Source organism: Hirundo rustica, chromosome 2 (genome assembly GCF_015227805.2).
Source record: "Hirundo rustica isolate bHirRus1 chromosome 2, bHirRus1.pri.v3, whole genome shotgun sequence".
Taxonomy (NCBI): domain Eukaryota; kingdom Metazoa; phylum Chordata; class Aves; order Passeriformes; family Hirundinidae; genus Hirundo; species Hirundo rustica.
This window is the reverse complement of record NC_053451.1, coordinates 104,789,715-104,808,695: the sequence shown is the minus strand read 5'-3', so window position 1 is coordinate 104,808,695 and position 18,981 is coordinate 104,789,715. Positions and strand designations below refer to the sequence as shown.

Here is an 18,981-nt window from a genome sequence, read left to right as displayed (position 1 = left end):
AAAGGAAACAAAAAAGGCATCTCCTCATGCCAGAAAAATGCAATTCAGAAAATTGCAAAAACTGCATGGCAACCTATCTGGGAAATCCTAGCAATGTGTCCAATCTGTGCTTTGTGTCCATTTGTCATGGTAATCTTTTATCTGGGAACAAAGCCACAGTTGCTGAAACAGCTTTGCTTGTATAAAGTGTCCAATAAGCAACAAAGGACGATTTAGCTCTCAGAACAAATAACCTGGCTGGCTCCAGATGAGCTTGCTCAAGAAACAGAGCAACAGCACTTCCCTCTCACACAGAGCTGAATGCTCAGGACCACCTGGATACCCAAGGAAACCTGTCCAGAGCCAGCCAGGGGTTGTGCCCAGCTCTGGGCTGGCCTGGGTACACAAATCAAAGTTGGCAGATGTAAGTTCACCTTTGAAGATCTGACATTCTAAGCTCTTCACACAGGACTGGCCAGAGCAGTGGTTTCGCTTACCCTGATGACGACAATCAGTGTCAAATATTTCAACGGTTACTGTGATAAACTGATAAAGAAGGGAAAGTAAAGTGATAGTTATTTTTAGAAGGTGGTCAGATACCAAAAAGGACGGTGCATCTTGTTGGTACCCAGAGAGAGCATATGAATCACACACAAAGAGAAAAAGAATATATGAGAGAATATGGCAATTGCCACTAGCAAGGAATTATGTCATTGTACCTTATTTTTAAAAACAGACTTAAGCACATCAACAATCAGACAATGAATTTATTTGCAGGATACATTTATCATACATAGAAAACAATACTTATTGTTTGGTTAATTAAATAGAGAAAAAAGCAAAACAAAACCACAATACATTATTCAGTGTTCCATATTATTTGTTAGCTGACATTTTCCAAATGAAGCTTTCTTTTTTCCCCCATTTTTTTAAAAAAAAAATGATCACGAACAATGCATAGTGGGAACAAAGGGTCTAGAAATCTAACATTCCACAGCTGTGAGTCAGTGTGAAAAATAAGGCCATGTAGAGGAAAAAAAAAAACCCACAGTGAATTTCTAAACAATACATATTCCATTGACAGGCTTCAGATAAGATCGACTAAGTATATGAAATCTAAAAACAATGTCATGTAAGGAAAAGACGAATTTAAAATATTAAGAAACAACTTGGAAATAGATTTTCCTAGTAATGGCTTGGAAACAGCCTCCAAACTTTCAACCCAGTATCAATGAAGATCAATTATACTATGATACTGCAAAAACCATCCCAGGATGAACATCTAGAGGTGAGCAAAATCCAAGTCCATTTTACAGAATAAGCTACAACTACCCATGCTACTTATTCAGCACATATTTATCGAAGGAATGACGAAGTGTTAAGAAAAAAGTTTGACCACCAGTCACTGAATGATTCAGTGAAGCGCTGGAACATATCTTCCTGCTCTGAAATGTTAATTACAAGTTCTTTTCAGGTTTCGTGACAATGTAAATGGAATGAAAGGAATTGCAGTGTCATATCCTGCTCTTTGTTCCTGTCCTTTCACACCGGGTCAGCAGTGTGAAAGTTTCATAAAGCTGCTATAAACTCAAGTCCTTCACTGCCCCTAAACGCTGCCATTTGCTCTTCACAGGATGGAGTGGATGAGCCCAAGGACCAGGAGTCACAGAGCTGCTGTTTTCTGGCAGTCTCCAGTGCAAACTTCCCAAAAGCTGCATTGATGCAGAGTGTGTACCACAGGTAACTCAGCAACATTAAATAACTAATCAATAGAAAGTGTTACATGAAATTCAGGACAAAGAGGCTGTAAAATATTTGCCAATATTGGATCTTACCTGTGTTAAGATTCAAGACTCCTTACTGACAAGATTACAAGAACAAAGCTGAGGCAAGACTGGTTGTGGAAATTGGTCTGAATGCAGTGTACAGAATGCATATTTTATAGATTACTTATATCTAGAGCTTAACTCACATATGTTTAAAACAACTAAATACAGACTAGGCTGTAGAAACCTCTAGTTTCTACAGCCTAACTAACAGCCTCACTAACCTCTAGTTAGTGATATCCAGATTGGTATGAATTTGTAAGACATACATAATTTATTTTTAAAATATTCCTACAGGTCACCCTTTGACATCATGTAAAATGTATGGGAAACCATGGGAGCACTGGGATTGCTGATGTGCTAAATTGAATAAAACATATCCTTATTAAAAGAAAGCTGAAACACCCTGACTGCCATGGAGAGCTCCATCCTGAGAACTTTATTTCTTCTGTATGCTCTACACAGTCTTATTCATCCCAGTTCTTCAGAACAGCACAAACAGCAGCAGTGAGAGAGTGATGGATTCCAAGGCTGACCTTTCTTAGTTGCCCTGAAAAAGCCGTGTTTACCATGCTTGTAGCTGAGGCTTCACAGAAAGTAAGAAACGTACTTTAAACATCATCTGAACAAAACTCACACAGCTGTGGTTACATCTTGTCCCCATCACTTGTCCTCTGTTGATAAAGAAGTTAAGAATTGCTTATGGGAAGAAAACATAAATTTCTATCTTCAAATCCAGACAAAACCTTAGAGAGAAGGAAGAAGAAAAACAAAAGCCTACATTGCAGAATATGGAGGACTACTGTAAGTTATCCTTTAAAAAGCACTAATCCATCCTATGGCTATGCATGTATCTGTTATACAAATGTATGTATACACATATATCCACAAATGTAGAATTATACTGAAAGAAACTATCAACATGGTTGTTTCACTTAAATAAAAAGGGTGAGTTAACAAATTTTCCACTGCGGCTCATAAATTGGGATGACTAATCTGCAAGTTTGTCTATACTTTTTCTAGTGAAGCCTCTTTCATTTAATTTGTACAGAAGCAAGCTGGTTTTAATTTCCTAAGTTAGCAAAGAGCATGTAACATCCCCCATGCTAAGGAGTTTGCCATTTTCATGTCATATCATGCATTATCAGAACATGCTATGTAAATATTTGCTGATATAAAAAACAATTTAATAAAAACAAAGTAGAAGAATGATTATAATTCTGAAATTCTTCTGGAAATTTTCAAACAAAAGCTAAGTATAACATTTCTGAATATTAGACATTACTTTTTCCATCTGATACAGATTTAAAATGCATAGTATGTACATAAATAGTAGCAGCCATCCAGTCTTTAAGAGTGCTGTGTTTTACAGTCCAGTCAATGCCCTATAATTATATTGATGGATTCTGTATTAAAGAATCCGAGGGGCTAATTAGAATAAGATGTAGAAGGATTTGATTTAAAGATTTCCTATTTCTACAAAAACAGAACACACATCAGAAATACTCCAGCAAAAATCCAACACACAAAAATCACTCCATACTTTTGTGTTTTCTCTTGCTAAATAAATTACCAAAACCCCAAGAAAAATCCTCCCTGTAAGTGTATGTATGGCACATGCTTATCAGAATGTAATCCATATGTTAGGATTAACATATGGATTATATAAGACATGTGGGTCACCATTCATACTCAATTTGTTTAAAATCTTGATTTAAAGAACCTGTATGTACCCAAATCAACCCTTACTCAGTCAAATTTTAGTATGTGGAGAAATGGACTCTTGAGTTATTTTTAAGCATTTCTAGTACTCTCTCTTCCATACAAGATATCTAGGATATTTACAGTGCACTACTGTCTGTTTTGCTAAAGCCATGAGCAATGTCTTCTCCACCCTCTTCTTGCTTATGAGGTCAGACACAGACTGAAGATCTACTTAGTAAAACTGTGGCTTTCAGTGATGGTGTAAAGTAAACTGACTTTAGATTCGTTTGATAAAACTTCATGTTTTGGTAGCACACTAAATAACCAGGAACAACCTGCCAGTCTCATTATAGCAGGTGAAATTTGTGCATATGAATTCAGAAGCTTTGGGTTTTTCTAAATCTGTTGCCAATATATCCTCGAGAAGCATTATTATTCCAAGCCAATGTAGTCAACATTAATAAATAAAAATCAAACTTGACAGGTTTTGAAAGTAAATATCCTGTCTTACTAAACTACATTAAACCTTCTAAGTGCAATTTAATTTTTTGCACTGTAAATTGGACGAGACAGAGGAAAGTGTCATAGAGCCACTGAAAGGAACAGCTCAGATCAGTAAACAGCCAGAGAGGTGAGAGAGCAGTCTGGAACAGAGCCTTGGAGCCAGGCCTTGTGCAAGGACCAGGCTGCTCCTGTCCCCTGTCCACAGAGGGATGGCAGAGCGGCCCATCAGAACTGCTACTCTGAAACCTCTGCATGTTTCCAGGAGCAATGACAAATTAGACTTACAGGGTGTTGTTTGTTTTTTCTTTCTTACACTTTGTGTCACTTTTCATGGATCCCAAAGGGGCCAGCTCACACTGGATTCGAGGATTTAATCTCTCCTACCAGGACCTGTCCCAGCTTGCCTAGGTTGAAATGACTGAAAAGGAGAGGCAAGGGCCAGCCACGCCACAGAGCTGAACTTTCAGAGCCCACCCAGCCCGTGGCAGCAGTGGAAAGGGATGTAAACTAGCCAACAACAAATAAATAAACATGGTCTCTCATTACTGTTTGCATCATCGTATGAAAGGAGTGCATCTTTAGTGTGAAAGCTGTTGTGCAAAAGTACACATCAGTGGGCAAATGCAAACATCAGAGTTATGAATCTGTGCAGCAACACTCATCCCCACTTTGAAATTACCCAGGCTTTCACCTCAGGTACCAAAAGAATCTATTTTACCTGGTCAAGCTGTTTCAGTACTCCCTGCAGGCCAGGATCTGTGAGCTTAGGTTCCACTTCAGTTCATGATGGAATGGCCATTTCTGTAAAGGAACTGTGAGCTGCAGCAGCTCCTATGGGGAGCCCTGGATGAGGCAGAAGTTCCAGGGTATTTTTCAAAAATTTTCTATTTCAAATATTTAGGCTCCCAAACTAGAGCATTTTTGTTTAAATATCAGCCTATATTGAGGCAAGGCTCTGACTGAACCTAATTCATATAATCTAGGCAATACATCACAGGAGGACAAGACATCCAGTATATAATCCTATTGGCTACTAAACATCACAGACATAAAGAGCTTCAAAACATGTCAGACGTAATTCAGTCAGTAAAACACTGACTGTTCTTCCACTGTTCACTTAATAACATGGATATTGTCTGTATTCTTCTCAGAAAGCAAAGCCAAGTGTTTAAACAGTTCAAGTCACAATCATATTCTCCCTTTAAATAATTCATATCTAAGACCAGCGAAATATCTTTGTTAGCTATCTTTGAACAGAGTTAATCCTAGCAAAGGAAAATTACCCTTTGAAACACAGAAAACCATCAGTGACCTACTGTACATATTACATGCATAGCATCAGAAGATAGACACCATTAAAACAATAGGTTTCACTTTCAACTGTGAACAGGTAGAATACAGTATTATTTTCTGAGTAAAACACCACAAACATTACATATCACTTAGGAAAACTGTGCACAGCATACTTCAGAACTCAGAAATTAAATTTCAGTTATCTTGAATAACTGAAATTGTTGACAAATATTGCCTTTAAAAACACTTCAGCTGCAACTGAAAGAGTAAGCAACTGAAAGAGTAATCAACACAAACATGTGGGCCTCGTTATCTTCCCACAGGTTCATTTTTAGCAGACATTGGCACTTCTCATCTACGTCGTGAGGACAACATCCCTCCAGTCATTCTGGCCAGGTGAAAAGGAAAGCCACTAACCCAAATGGCTGCTCTCTCCCCATTAACACGTGGTAAGCATTTACCTAGCTTTTCCCCATTTTGAGACCAGACTTTAGGGCTTCTTAGAATCCAATTTGGTAGAATAGCAGGCTAAAAAAACCAAAACAAGTCACTGAAGACTATGCCAACTGATGATCAGAGCCCACACAGACAATTATTTAAATTATAAATAACACTGGGTTTTTCCTCCCGTTTTACAAATGTTTCAAGCAAAATAATTCCCTTATTTTGAGGTCTGAATTAATGAAGTCTGATTTTTTTCCTATGAAATCTTAAAATGCAACTTCTCTAAAATTAATACAGTGCTTAAAGAGTAAATAAAAAGGCTCCTACTTCTTCCTATTAGATTTCCCATGACCACAGGCATGATGTAGTAAAGTTTTAAATTAAAACAGCAACCAACAGTTGATTGTTCTTTCAGTGTCATTTTAAGGGAATTATTTCAATCTCAGTACTGGACAAATTTTAAAAGGTAATGGATTCATTATTTCTGTGTTCTTTGAGAACTGATGGAAGAACATCCAATGTTCTATCGCGCTGTCACCATCCAAAGTCCCAGGGCAACATTGGCAGCCAGAAGTGCACTACCAGCAAGCAAAATCAAAAAGCCAACAAGCTCTCTGTTATGTTTTTCTACAATTAGGGAGCTTAGTGTAGCTTCCAGGAAGGAATTTAATATCCACTGACCATCCAAAGCGAAGCAGGGTACAGCATTGATAACTGCCAGTGCTCCTGACAGTGAGATGAGGTACCTGGTCGAATGTAGTTAAGGTTCATTAGGAGTATCTGAGAAAATGTTAAAAAAAAAAAAAAAAAAGAAGTATGCAGAGAGAGACATACAAATGTTATTTTTCTAGCTGCCATTCTGTTCCACAGAAATTATACCAATAAATTATTTTTACCCTGTAACATACCCGTTCAGAGAATTGCCTTTATAGATTTTTTTTTTTTTAAGAGTTAAGTTTGGATATTTAAACCTGCACTCTTCACAATTTGAATGAAAGCAGGAAAACAGCAAAACCACCACCTTCTTTGCTTGCTTTGTGTGGTTTTGGAGGAAGGTTATAGCTCTGACACCATGCCTGAACTAAGAAGGTATTCTAGACCCAAGTATGAAATCATGATTAGGAACATTTTCCAAAACACTCCCTAGTAAATGACTAGAATATAATCAGAAATCTGACCTATCTCTCCTACTTACCTGTTAGCCAGAAAAGCTGACTGGATTTCTGTACATGTGTGTGCACGTGAGAATGAGGCACGGGCAGGTAACTTTTACTGCAGGTTAAAGGCTTGCTAACTGCAGCACCTACCCCCATCCTGAATGGCCAGGCAAGAAGACACGAGTCAGAAAGCAGCTTGGGCGGCGGGAACCTTGACGTGCTCCCAAAAAAAGGAGCTTATGTGGTACCTTTACTCTGGTTCTATGGACTTGTTATTAAACTGAACTACACAGTTTAATTATCCTATGGCCATGCATAAACATTTCAGTTTCTAAGGCTAAGAGCTCCTAGATTAGCCATATTCAAATCTACTAATCTATATGTATGTATATATATATAAACTTGTTCATTAACAAATAAGTGTTAACTGAATTATCCTGGTTTTTGAATAGCTATTTTCTTTTCTTTTGAAGAAAAAAAAAAATAAACCAACCAAATCCTGTTATTTAGTTCAGTATAATGACACAAAAAATAACAAAACTCTGACATTAAAAAGCTAGCAAGAACTTCTCATTTTTCCTGACTTAAATTCAGGTTTACTTTGGCTTTCTTGTCACATCTGTTAAGGCTCACCCTCGAGAGTTAAAAAAGCACTGATCAAAACTATGCTCTTAAGCGCAAGAAAGTGAGAGATTTCATTTTTAGCTTGGCACATGGACAATAATCAATGCAGAGATGGAATAAAGATGTCAAATCTCTACAGAAATATTTCAGGACATCCTGTCTTAAAATGACACCCAACTGAAATTTTGCTAGGTCACTAAATTCGAACAGTTCCCTTCTTACCTTAAAAGAACAAACGTACTTCAAAGGATACTTGCAAAATGTCTCTATCACCACAGGCAGATCAATACTTAGAAAGTTTTGTCGTGGTACAAAACTGCTGAGACTTACTGAAATGAAAATACACAAAGCACAAAAAGTCATTCCAGGGTTCTAACATTATATAATTTTAGATTATAATTTTGCAGAAAAACCACATGTGAAATGACCTTCTTCTAGGACAATCAATCAATCTCAATAAAGGTTTGATTGTTTTCTTGTTTTTACAAGAGTGCAGCTATTATATTTTTCTTAAACATGGCCACTGTCACAGTAAAATCACTACACAAAGCACAGTTAGCATTTCAGTAAAACTAGATCTAAAATACAAATTTTCAGAGGCATCTTTAGTCATAAAGACCCCACTGTATGATTCCAGTATTTTTTCAAAGAGAAGAGATTATAGTTACCAGACTTTTTCAACATATGCAGTCCACATGCATACTGTGAATGCACACGTGCATTTTCTCTGAATGCCAGAAAAATTTTCTCTTTCAGTACCTGCAGAAAATCCCCCTAACCTGAGGCTGAACCCAAGGTGTACAGGAATGGGGGAGATGGGGAGCAGAATTCTGGAGTCCCTCTGAGAAAGCAAAGGCTACGAGGGGATGCACAGCTGCACAGTTAGCCAGTACATAAGGAGCTTCTCTTCTGTGTTCAGATGATGAGTGACTTCAAGATAAAACCCGGTGCACCTCAAAAACCTGGGAGGTGGGACTTTGCATCCTTAAAAATAGTGACTGGAAAACTGCAGTGTCAAGGACCTGATCTTGAATACTTCATTACTGTACACGCTGTTCTTTGAAGGTGTACATGAACCTTCAGTAGACTGCATGTCAAATGTTTCTGAGAGATTCTTCAAGGCAAGTGCAGTAGTTTGAGACCTGCCAGAAGGTACTTTGTTAGTACAGGGATGTTCCATCCAGGAACATCCTGGGTCTGCCAGCACCAGGGACCATCTGAGAACCATTCTTTGACAGCTGCAAGAAAGACACCTTTCCTGCTAAAAGGAAGGCACAACTGGGTCTTATCCCCAGAAGGAGGAGGTTAGGGCAAATTAGTACAGAATTAGAAAACCACCTTGAGAATGAACTTGCATAGTACCACCAGTATTATCTGTCTTTAAAGAACAACTTTAGATTTGAGCTACCAGCCACAATGGCCTGAATTTTTCCTACCTATGTGGAGAATAGTTATAACCATAAGAAATATATACCTCCACAGAGATATTTGAAGGTAAGAGTTCAAATCCCACTCAATACAAACATCCCAGTTTAACCCTAGGGTAAGAGAATACTGGGAATGTAACATACCAAAAGGGCTGCTGAGTGTATCTTACTTAAGAGTGAGACCAAATTTCTTCAGGTTCAATAAGGAATTCAAGGACACAGCAACAAAGGTGAGGGAAAGTAGTTCTAAAGTCACACAGGGCAGAGAACTGGTCCATTCAGTCACATAAAGACATTTTCTTCTGTTAATAGATGCCCTTCTGGTAAGTCCAGCCAGCAAATACACAATGGGTTGGAAAGATATGGATAGAAAGGAGAATCAAAAAGAATGGCTTTGGTGTGACAACAAGGAGAGAACTTTTCGGTATCAAAACTGCCAGTGTGCTTGAAAGTCATGTTTTTGCTTAAAGCTTAAGACTGACTTTTGATTTAGGGGAACTGAGAGAAAATAAGTTGTCTGTTGGACTGAGTGAAAGACACAACAGACAGAAATCCTGGACACCACCCAGTTCAGAAAGTCAGAGGTATCCAAGTCAATCATAGAATGATTTGGGTAGGAAGGGACCTTAAACATCATATCGTTCTAACCTCCCTGGCACAGGCAGGAACATCTTCTACTAGACCAGGTTGCTCAAAACCCCATCTAGCCTTGCCTTGAATATTACCAGGGATAGGGCATCCACCATTTCTGCGGGCAACATTTTTCAGTGCCTCACCATGTTTAGTGAAGAATTTCTTCATTGTATCTAATCTCTTTCTAGAAGAAAGCCTGTAGGATAAACCGCTGATTATTGTAGATACAACTGGGAAGTTCTTTGAAACATTCTATGTGTTTGTCTAGCAGTTATTAGTATTAATGCATTATGGTAAAAAAATTGTTGAACCACAAAAAGAAGCCCCAAAGATACAATATTTTTCCCTTATACCTATTCTACACACAGAATTACTCAACTAAATGCAATATTTTAATAAATGCTCTTTCAGCCTTATATTTAAAATTACATTGGTTAACCAAGCAGACACCACAGCCTTCTCCAGCTTGATACAGGGGCTTGCCTCAGTGCAGGTGCAGGACCTTGTACTTGGTCTTACTGAACCTCATGAGGGTACTTTTCAAGCTTGTTCAGGTCCCTCTGGATGGTTTCCCATCCTTCAGGTGTGCCAACAGCACCCCTCAGCTTGGCATTGTCTGCAAACCTGTAGAAGGTGTACTTGTTCCTGCAGTGGGGAGGCTGTGTCCCAGTCCTTGGGAGGAGCTGGGATGTGCTATGCAACCCTATGGGATGTGCTCTCCTGCTTGGGAGGGCAGCTTCCCAGGAGCTCCTCGAGTGCCATCCCCACACAGCTCCACCCTGGCTGCCCGCTCATTCCAGGACCATGAGGTCACACAGTCCCACAGTAGTCCAGCAGCTCTCCATGAACACCCTGAGTGCCATCTCCACACACCCTGCCCTGGCTGCATGAAGCCATGAGGTCACAGAGCCCCATGGCACTGCACTGGCCATAAGAACCAACTGCTCAGCCCCCATTCCTGACTGCAGCAGCAGCAGTGTGGTGGAAGGGGGACCATGGCCTTTGTCCATCGTCTTTTTCTCTCCCTCCCCATCCTCCTGATGGTCCTGCATCCTGGTGCTGCCCACTATGCTCCACAGAAATCACAGGAAGAAGGTAAGCTGCCAGCACTGGTCCAACCTTTCATGGGCTAGTGGAGTCTTCTCAGCAACATGCTTTTTAAAACTTCAGGGCTTTAGTGAGGGTTTCCTCTGTGTGAGTACTCTGCTGCTAACAGAGTCCCAAGGGTTCATCTCTCCCCCAGGGGTGCTGCACATTGTGTTTGAAGAGTGTTCAGCTGCCAGCTCAGAGGTCCCTAGGTCTTCCTCTGCGGCTCTGGCAATCTGCTGACATCTGGCTTCCATGTTGTCACCTGATCCCCATTCAGTGCTTCTGTACACAAAAGCAGAAGATCCCAACACGCAACGGAAACACTTCTCTGTGCTTGCTTCTAGCTGACGCTCTAGCAGATTCTCTGGCAGCATGGCAGAAAGATGGTTTGGAGCTCTTGGATGAGCCTGGAGTATGTAAGTTCTCAATGTTCCTTCCTTTGAAAGAGTAATTATCAACAAAGTGTCAACAGCTTATTAATGAGCAATTTTCTTTAAGATGTCAAGGCTAATGGCTTGCGGAAATCTCCAGTCATCAAGCATAGGCATAATTCCACAGGTAAGTTAGTTGTAGGAAGGTTCATTTACCTTTTAATCTTCCTTCCATGTGAAATGCAAGTTGTTCATTCCAAGGCTGAAGCCAGCCTCTGGCATGGCCAGGTAATTGCTGGCCTATGCTCAGCAGAGGATGGCTGGGTAGCAGCAGCTCTTTCCTCAGCGCCTACTCTTGCATCTCACATCAGCAACTAAGCTGAAAGTGTGTTAGGTTCAAGACATCATTAGGTTGCAGAGACAATGAAAAACAGGACTCTTGCACAAACATCCCAGCAGTTTCATCCCAGAGCTCGCCCTGAGAACCTAGACGGCCAAAGCACAAAAGTAGCCCCAAGCAGGATCCCTCCCATGAGCTGAGGTCCAGATCAGTGTTCTGACTCATACATTGGGCAAGGAAGCTAGAGCGAACTTCCCCATCCTCCTGCATCCTCCATGCCTGAGCCATGCTGAGGCTTTACCGATCTCTGCTTTTTGAAAGTGCTGCCAAAGACTGGAGAAAAACAGAAAGCTGGTGAATCTCCTTAAGCAGACCCAAAGCACTCAGGTGCTGAGCAGTTGTGCTGGGGTCCCTTATGGGGAGACACATCCTGAAACCTTTGAGTGGCTGCAAGGGGTGCCATGCTGGAGAAAAGGCAGACAGGGAGAGCAAGGCTCAAGTGTCTCCTGTGAGGGCCTGACTCCATCCCCCTGGAGTGTGAGAGCTGGCTCAGAGAAGGAGAGTCACAGGCAGAACTTCCTGATGAGTTTTTATCAAAGGAGTGACTGGCCAAGCAGCAGTGCTCCCCACTGTGTTCTCCTCCTGATCACCTGAGTTCTGTTCACAGGGACAACCTGTCCACCAAAGGGTGGCAGTGTGCTTCCAGGACCAGCACTGGGGGGAAAACAGAGAACACTGATGGTATCAAATATGCTACAAGTTCACAAGTGGTAAACTGGCAGATCACAGGCTAACATTTTGAATTGCACTGCAGAAATGGCTGAAGAAGTGACCAAACAAGATCCTAATGGCCACGAGCACATCGAAAGTATTTTCTGTCGTGGAGCAGGCTGTATGATAGGCCTAGTCATAGTCCTGGTTGCCGTGCCAGCTGGCATACTGATGGGTTCTCTTGCAATCTGCTGGTGGTGCGAGAGGAAACGGTGAGTCATGGATCCCCCCACAGCTCCTGCTTCCTTCAAAGGCGGCTCACAGCCACAAAGCATTTCTAGTCAGGCTGCTGTGCAGCAGCAGGTTAGTGATTGATTAGAAAACTCTGCTGAGGCTTCTGCAGCTGTCAGCAGCTTTAACTGGCCTCTTATTTTCTGGGTCTTCTCTTGGGGAGCCTGCTTGAATTGGAGCCAGTATTTACTCAAACTGAGCCTGCCTGGACAAGAGGAGCTTGCATGAGCGACAGGCAGAGGCAAAACAAAGTCAGGATGAAACAGAGGGGAGGGTGGTATTGCTCTAGAAAGCGAGAGATGCATTGGCACCTGCTGCTACCCAGAGGAGTCCCTCTGCTTGGCGGTGCCTCTGCCAAGGTGCCCCAGCAGCTCCACTCACAGCGGTGAGCCCTGCCAGCTCTGGGCCCTGCTGTGGAGCAGAGTCCCTGTGTCTCACCTGCAGCTTAGCCACCTCCTCTCTCCACAGGCGTCTCTCTGGAGACCAGCAGGAACGTACCGGCCTGATCACAGGCTCAAACAGCCAGACCAATTTACCTGAACCTGCCCTGCATTAGCCCTAAGACACTCACACATCTGATCTCTGAGCTTCCCTCTTCCCCTGCCCCTCCTTGGCTGCCCTTCAGCAGCTGTGGGAACTGCCCAGCCCCAGCCACAGCCCCCTCCACCCCCAAACCTGCTGGCCCAGCCCTCCAGACAAAGCTGAAGGTGGGCCTGTCGGGGTAGGGGTTGGGCTGACAGAAACACAACCAACAACTTCAGGGATCGGCTTTTTGTTTGAATAAAAGGGACAGTCTTCACACAAGTATTTGTATAGTATCAGAATACCTAGAGTTGGAAGGGACTCACAAGGATCATCAAGTCTAACTCCTGGCCCCGAGAGCATTGTCCAAATGCTGCTTGAAGTCTGTCAAGCCTGGTGTTGTGACCACTTCCCTGGGGAGCCTGTTCCTCTGCCTGATCACCCTCTGGGTGAAGAACCTTTTCCTGTGATCTGACCTAAACCTCCCCGGGCAGTTTCAGGCCATTTTCTGGGGTCCTGTCACTGGTCACCGGAGAGATCAATGCCTGCCCCTCCACTTCCCCTCATGAGGTTGTAGACCACAATGAAGTTTCCTCCAGACTGAGGAAGCCAAGAGACCTCAGCCACTCCTCAAATGGTTTCCTGTCTATACCCTTCACCATCCTCTGGATGCTAATGGCTTTATATCTTATATTGTGGTGCCCAAAACTGCCCTCAGCACTGGAGGTGAGGCTGCCCCAGTGTAGAGCAGAGCGGGACAATCCCCTCCCTTGCCCAGCCGGCAATGCTGTCCCCGATGCCCCCAGGACACAGGTGGCCCTCCTGGCTGCCAGGGCACTGCTGGCTCATGTTCAACTTGCTACTCACCAAGACACTCAGATGTCTTTCTGCAGGGCTGCTCTCCAGCCTTGCATTACCAAGTTTGTCTGTATGCACAGGTCAAGTGATATCCAAAGCAAACAACATGGCAAGTTGAATGCTGGTATCAAAACATCTGATCAAAACTCCTGTTCATGAGCCAAAATAACAAAATGGCTGAGACAGCCAGTGTATTCAAAGGTTTCAAAAGACACACACTGCAAAACACTGTAGTTTCAAAGCTTGACTGCCTCTTGACAAACACCTAATGGCCACTACCAAGTCACCATCCTGAACCTGAAATTATGCCTACATTGAGAATGGATCATTGATCCTCTTCCCTCTTTGTTACAATAAACTGTTGTCACTGACAGCTGCTGGATATGGACCTAAACTCCAAACCTTGCTGCTGAAGCAAGCTCCAAACACAGAGACACTCTTCAGGAAGGTGCTGGACTGAGCTCTAGAGACTGTAATATGAAGCAATGAATTTTGTGGTTGTAATGGATCAAACCTAATGGCAGGAGGCAAATCTGTCCTCTGAAAAACAACAAAAGAATTACAGAAATTATACTCTATAGGCACGTCTTCAAAGACACTGCTGGGAAGAGGTGAACAGCAATGAGCCTGGGTAAGAGAAAACGGTCACTGTTTTCCCACTCTAATTAAACAGTTCCCTGACCTGGAAATAACATTTCTTTTGTTGGGTAATGCTAGATGGTGTTGCCAAACATTGAGAAGAATTCACAACAGACACAATTTTAATTGGAAGTGACTTGGAGACTAGGTTGACCAAAGAGCTTTTCAAAATTTCTTTGTGGGGGAACGGGCATGTATGCCATGGAGGAAACAGACAGGATGGCATGAGATATTTCTGTGTGGTCTCCACAAGAACTGTGTGAGTAATCCTTTAAACCTGGGTTAAAAGCAATGAGGGACCATCCTCACCTATAAGGGTAAACAAGCACGGAAATACTGAGAGAACAGGCTGTACCAGAAAGACCATAATGGATTATGGCTGTTGTTGCTCATGAACATGCCCAAAGCCAGGAAGTGCTGGGCTTTTTTTTAGAAGACTCAGATACAACAGAAGTAGGAGACTGGTCAAGCTTGAGGAAATGATCTTCTAGGTTAAGTTCCATCTTCTTTTCATGAAGAAAATCTTACAGGTTTTGGTCTGTGATGGGCAAGAGTAACATTCAGGGATATCATGTTTCCTCAAGTAGTGTGAATTCCTAATACAAATCTTAGTCACTAGATTCTTCCCAACCAACAAGGGCCAGGGAAGGAAGTAAAAATGTTGCACTATTAGAAATGACATGAGGGAATAAAACTCCTCATACATAATAAAGAAGAAACAATGCAAATTTGCATGGCAGTACTGACAGGGCCCTCCATTTCAACTTTACCTATCAACTGCCCAATAGAGGAAGAGACTCTAGAACATAACTGGTCAGCAATACGAAGAGTTTTAAAAGACCTAATACTGTGTGTATTGAACCAGCAGTATGAATTTATATTGGATAACATTAGGTACTTTTTACAGAAAGAATGCTAATTAAAAGCATTACTCAATGTGTCTGTCCCAAACAACATGTACTCCTAATCATCCTTCTGTTTTGATTTTGGCCAAATCTCTGTCACTGCGTATTCATTTAGGATTATAATTCTTTAAAGTTTTGTTATTTTTTAAATACTGGAAACAAGTGCTATATATAGCCTCCATATTGAAAAAATATACTTTTGCTAGGATATTTTAATTTGAGGCAACAGAAAGATTTAATAGAAATAAACTATAAAGACTATTTCTTCTAAGTAGCTAATATGAATATACTTTTTCTAAAAAAATGTGTAATCTGAAAGCGATCTTCAAATGAAAATATGAAATAATTACTGCTTCTCCATAAATCAGGACTACCATGGCAACAATACAAGCCTAAGCAGAAAATAATGCATGCATAATTTTACAATTGCTTTAGTGACATTTCTAGAGAAAGTATAGTCATAGTACACACTATTACTACAACTCCTGTATTATGCTGTATGTTAAATGTAGCAGCACTCTAAAAAGCAATGTTTCCTGCAGGCAGAAAGACCACACTAAAGAACAGGGCATTTCACTAAAACATATTCCTATTTCAACGCTCACACAGTAGAGGAAGAACTTATTTTCTTTTTTTAACTGTAAAAAACAGTTAACACATTCTGATCAGTCACATTTGGGGAAAAAAAAACCAACCCAGAACAAACCTGTTGGTGCCAGTCAGTCCTGTACAGTGCAATGTTAACTGTGAAATATTTAGAAGTTGTTTCATTGGAATGCATGAAACTCTAGGATGGTACAGCAGACTGCCTGCTACCCAAGCCAGGAGCCTATCACTTTAGGTCTGGTGTTCTTCCAAAGGGAATATAAGAGCATAGATTGCATTTGCAGCAAGGCTGGTAATAAAATCAAACCTGTAGCTTTAAAATTAGTATATTCAGTACACAATTCCAAGGGTAAATCACTTTAAAATTCTACTCCTACATGTGTATGCAAACAGTATTTTCACAAAGTAACTTCTTAAATGAGAACTACCTCTTTATATGCAATAACATTATTTCCTGACTTCTGAAAGACTGGCAGGTTCAATTCTTCTTCAGAATTACTGCAGTGGGAAACACCAACGAAAACTTCATTGCTCCAGTGTATTGAAAAGAGAACAACATCAATTGTTCTTCAGTACCAATAGTTTGTATTGCTGAACACCAAGAAAAGGAATTCTGAATAATTATGAAACTCTATTCTTAAAATATACAGCTGTGTTTGAAATAAATATCATCAGATATAGTAGTGTGTGTAGGCAACACACAAGAGCAAAATGTTTTCCTCTTAAATGGCATGAGGCCAGAAGTAACAAATGAAGAGATCATATTTGGGACTTAAATGAGAGTATATTGAAAAAACGTTGAAATAAATAACTCCTCACAGAGTATCAAATTACCAGTATGGAAAAATAAAGACTGATAGATTATCTAAAAATACAGTATCCAAGAATGTTAATGGATTTACACCACCAGATTTCATCATGGTTTCTAAAGCTCTTTTGTACCTAATCCCAGTACTTATTCAGACAAGTACAATGCCCTCCTAAGGAGATACTTCCAAGGTGTTTGAGGTAAAATCACCCCGAGAGTTTCAGCTGCCTGTTAAGAACAGATACCTTCCTCACAGGAAGGAATAGTAATTTAACACTTCAAACTTCTTAAAAGCCCATCTGCAGCTAATTTTCGCCATGCCACTCAAGCTGTCAAGTAGGATGCTGATGAATTTGTTCATTCTTTCCATACTCACTTCAGGAGCAGAACTACTTTTTATTTATATAAGATGCCCAAAGGAGAGTCACAGTGAACTTCAAAGTAAGGAACTAAAATTTTATATGTTACTTAATTTAGGGCAGTCAAATGAAAAAAATAAATCAGGAAAAAACTGTGTTATGGTAACACTCATGGCTCAGTAGTCACAAGAATCTGTCACAGATACTTGGACATTAGGTGTGATTTAAGCAGTCATGCTAATGTTCCAGGCAAGGTGTTGGAGCAAGGTGCCCTAGAGATTTTACAACAGCATTTTGAGACATTTATGTGCTGGGAAAATTCAGGTACCTGGTTCCTATGGCTAACCTGAATAAGAGCTGTTCTAGAAATAGCTCTTTCATGCTTTTCTGAAAAAACAACCATCTCATATCACATATGGTTTCTATTTCCTTCATATCTCATTGCACTGTGAACATTTCATTTCAGGCCTGAGTAGTCCATGTCTCTCCACTGGCTGTAAGAAATGGATTCTGCTTTAAAAAAATTAACTAAGAACCACTCCAAGACCTTGGTTAAGCAGGTAGAAAAAGGAAACCCATGTTAGAGATTGTTTTTGCTAAACTTTCATTAAATAAAACCAACCTGTGTACTGAAGATGCATAGGGTGTCCTACGTAGAGCATGTCAATATGGGGTGGATGCTTTACCCTGATTAGTCTTGTTTGGTTCTCCAAAGAAGGAGTCACACAAAAGCTTGGAACAAAGTCCTTATGGCAGTCCATGTTGGTTCGACAAACTTTGCTGGCTTCAATAACTTTTCGTGCTGGCAGACAGGCATACTGCAAAGGGCATTTAAAACCATTATGAAAGGTAAAGGTATTTCCCAGCAGATCAAAATAAAAGGAACAAAATATTCTGTTTTAAGCAAAGAAATGCCTCACATACCTTACATCAATCATATAAGCCCATGAAGAAAATCTGATTTTTTTCCCTAGTTTTCTGCTGTGAAATCCTGACAAATCTCTACCTGATGCATTTTCAACCTGTCATTCCATATTTTGTAGTGTGGAAGAGAGTGTATGTACACATACCAAAATAAAAGCAAACTATTTCTAGAAAAGTACACGCATGCACAACAAAAAATCATGGCATCTAAACATAGGTCAGTGATTTCTAATGGACAGAGCCTATATCAACATCCTAGTGACCTATCTGTTCAAGCTGAAATTTTAGCAAGTAAACCAACAAACCTACCACGTGTCTGGTTGCTAAGAAAACATTCTCCACTAAGATGAACACAGGACTCAATGCACTGCTGTGCCCCAACCCTTGCCTATAACACTCTTTCACTCTCTAAGTCTGAGACCAGATCTTTCTTGCTCCCCACAGGCCAAAGACAGTACAGCAGAAGGGAACAGGAAATTAGTTTTCCCCTTCATGTCTCTCATAAAATCTCAGTGACACTTTTCCTTTTCTTGTAAAAATAGAAGCAAGGAATCCTAATCTACTGTTTGCCTTAGAAGGAAAAACAAAAGTAATTTCTACCTTCTCAGCCTGATTATTGCACTCCCCATAAATGCATGAGTGTCAGACCCTCACCATGAACCTTGGTACAAATTCCTTCTATTCTAATGAGGGAGAGGACACACTTTCAAAAACTGCTGCATAGCACTGCAAAGACCATTTAAAAAAAACTATTCAAAAACTCACAGCCAGTCTAAGGACACTTGAAAGTCACCAAGTCTCAAGCTTCCTGATGCTTTTATTTCTTCCCTGTTCATAAGCAGCAGCTACAAGCTTAAGAATGCCCAGGCTCCATGGGACAGTGATTTATCAAATCTTGCTGCCACTGCCGTAATTTCAAATAAACTGCTGGAATGTGTTCAACTCTTAGTGGTCAGATACCACAAAA

The 18,981-nt window shown here is 40.8% G+C and overlaps 1 protein-coding gene across 3 annotated transcripts in view; it reads right to left on the bottom strand.

Moving 5' to 3' along the window:
- Window positions 1-728: 728 nt before the first annotated feature.
- The window catches only part of MBTPS2 (membrane bound transcription factor peptidase, site 2), a 38,833-nt gene continuing 20,580 nt past the window's right edge, over window positions 729-18,981 (bottom strand). For 2 of the 3 annotated variants that reach the window (XM_040055541.2, XM_040055542.1), the window contains exons 9-11: window positions 17,713-17,908; window positions 7,785-7,860; window positions 729-6,496 (exon numbers count right to left, since the gene is read on the bottom strand). In XM_040055541.2, the coding sequence (XP_039911475.1) occupies window positions 6,274-6,496; window positions 7,785-7,860; window positions 17,713-17,908 (495 nt within the window). In that variant the 3' untranslated portion in view covers window positions 729-6,273. Of the gene's footprint in view, window positions 6,497-7,784; window positions 7,861-11,691; window positions 12,354-17,712; window positions 17,909-18,981 lie in introns of those variants that run through there. The other variant, XM_040055543.1, reaches the window with a different exon arrangement.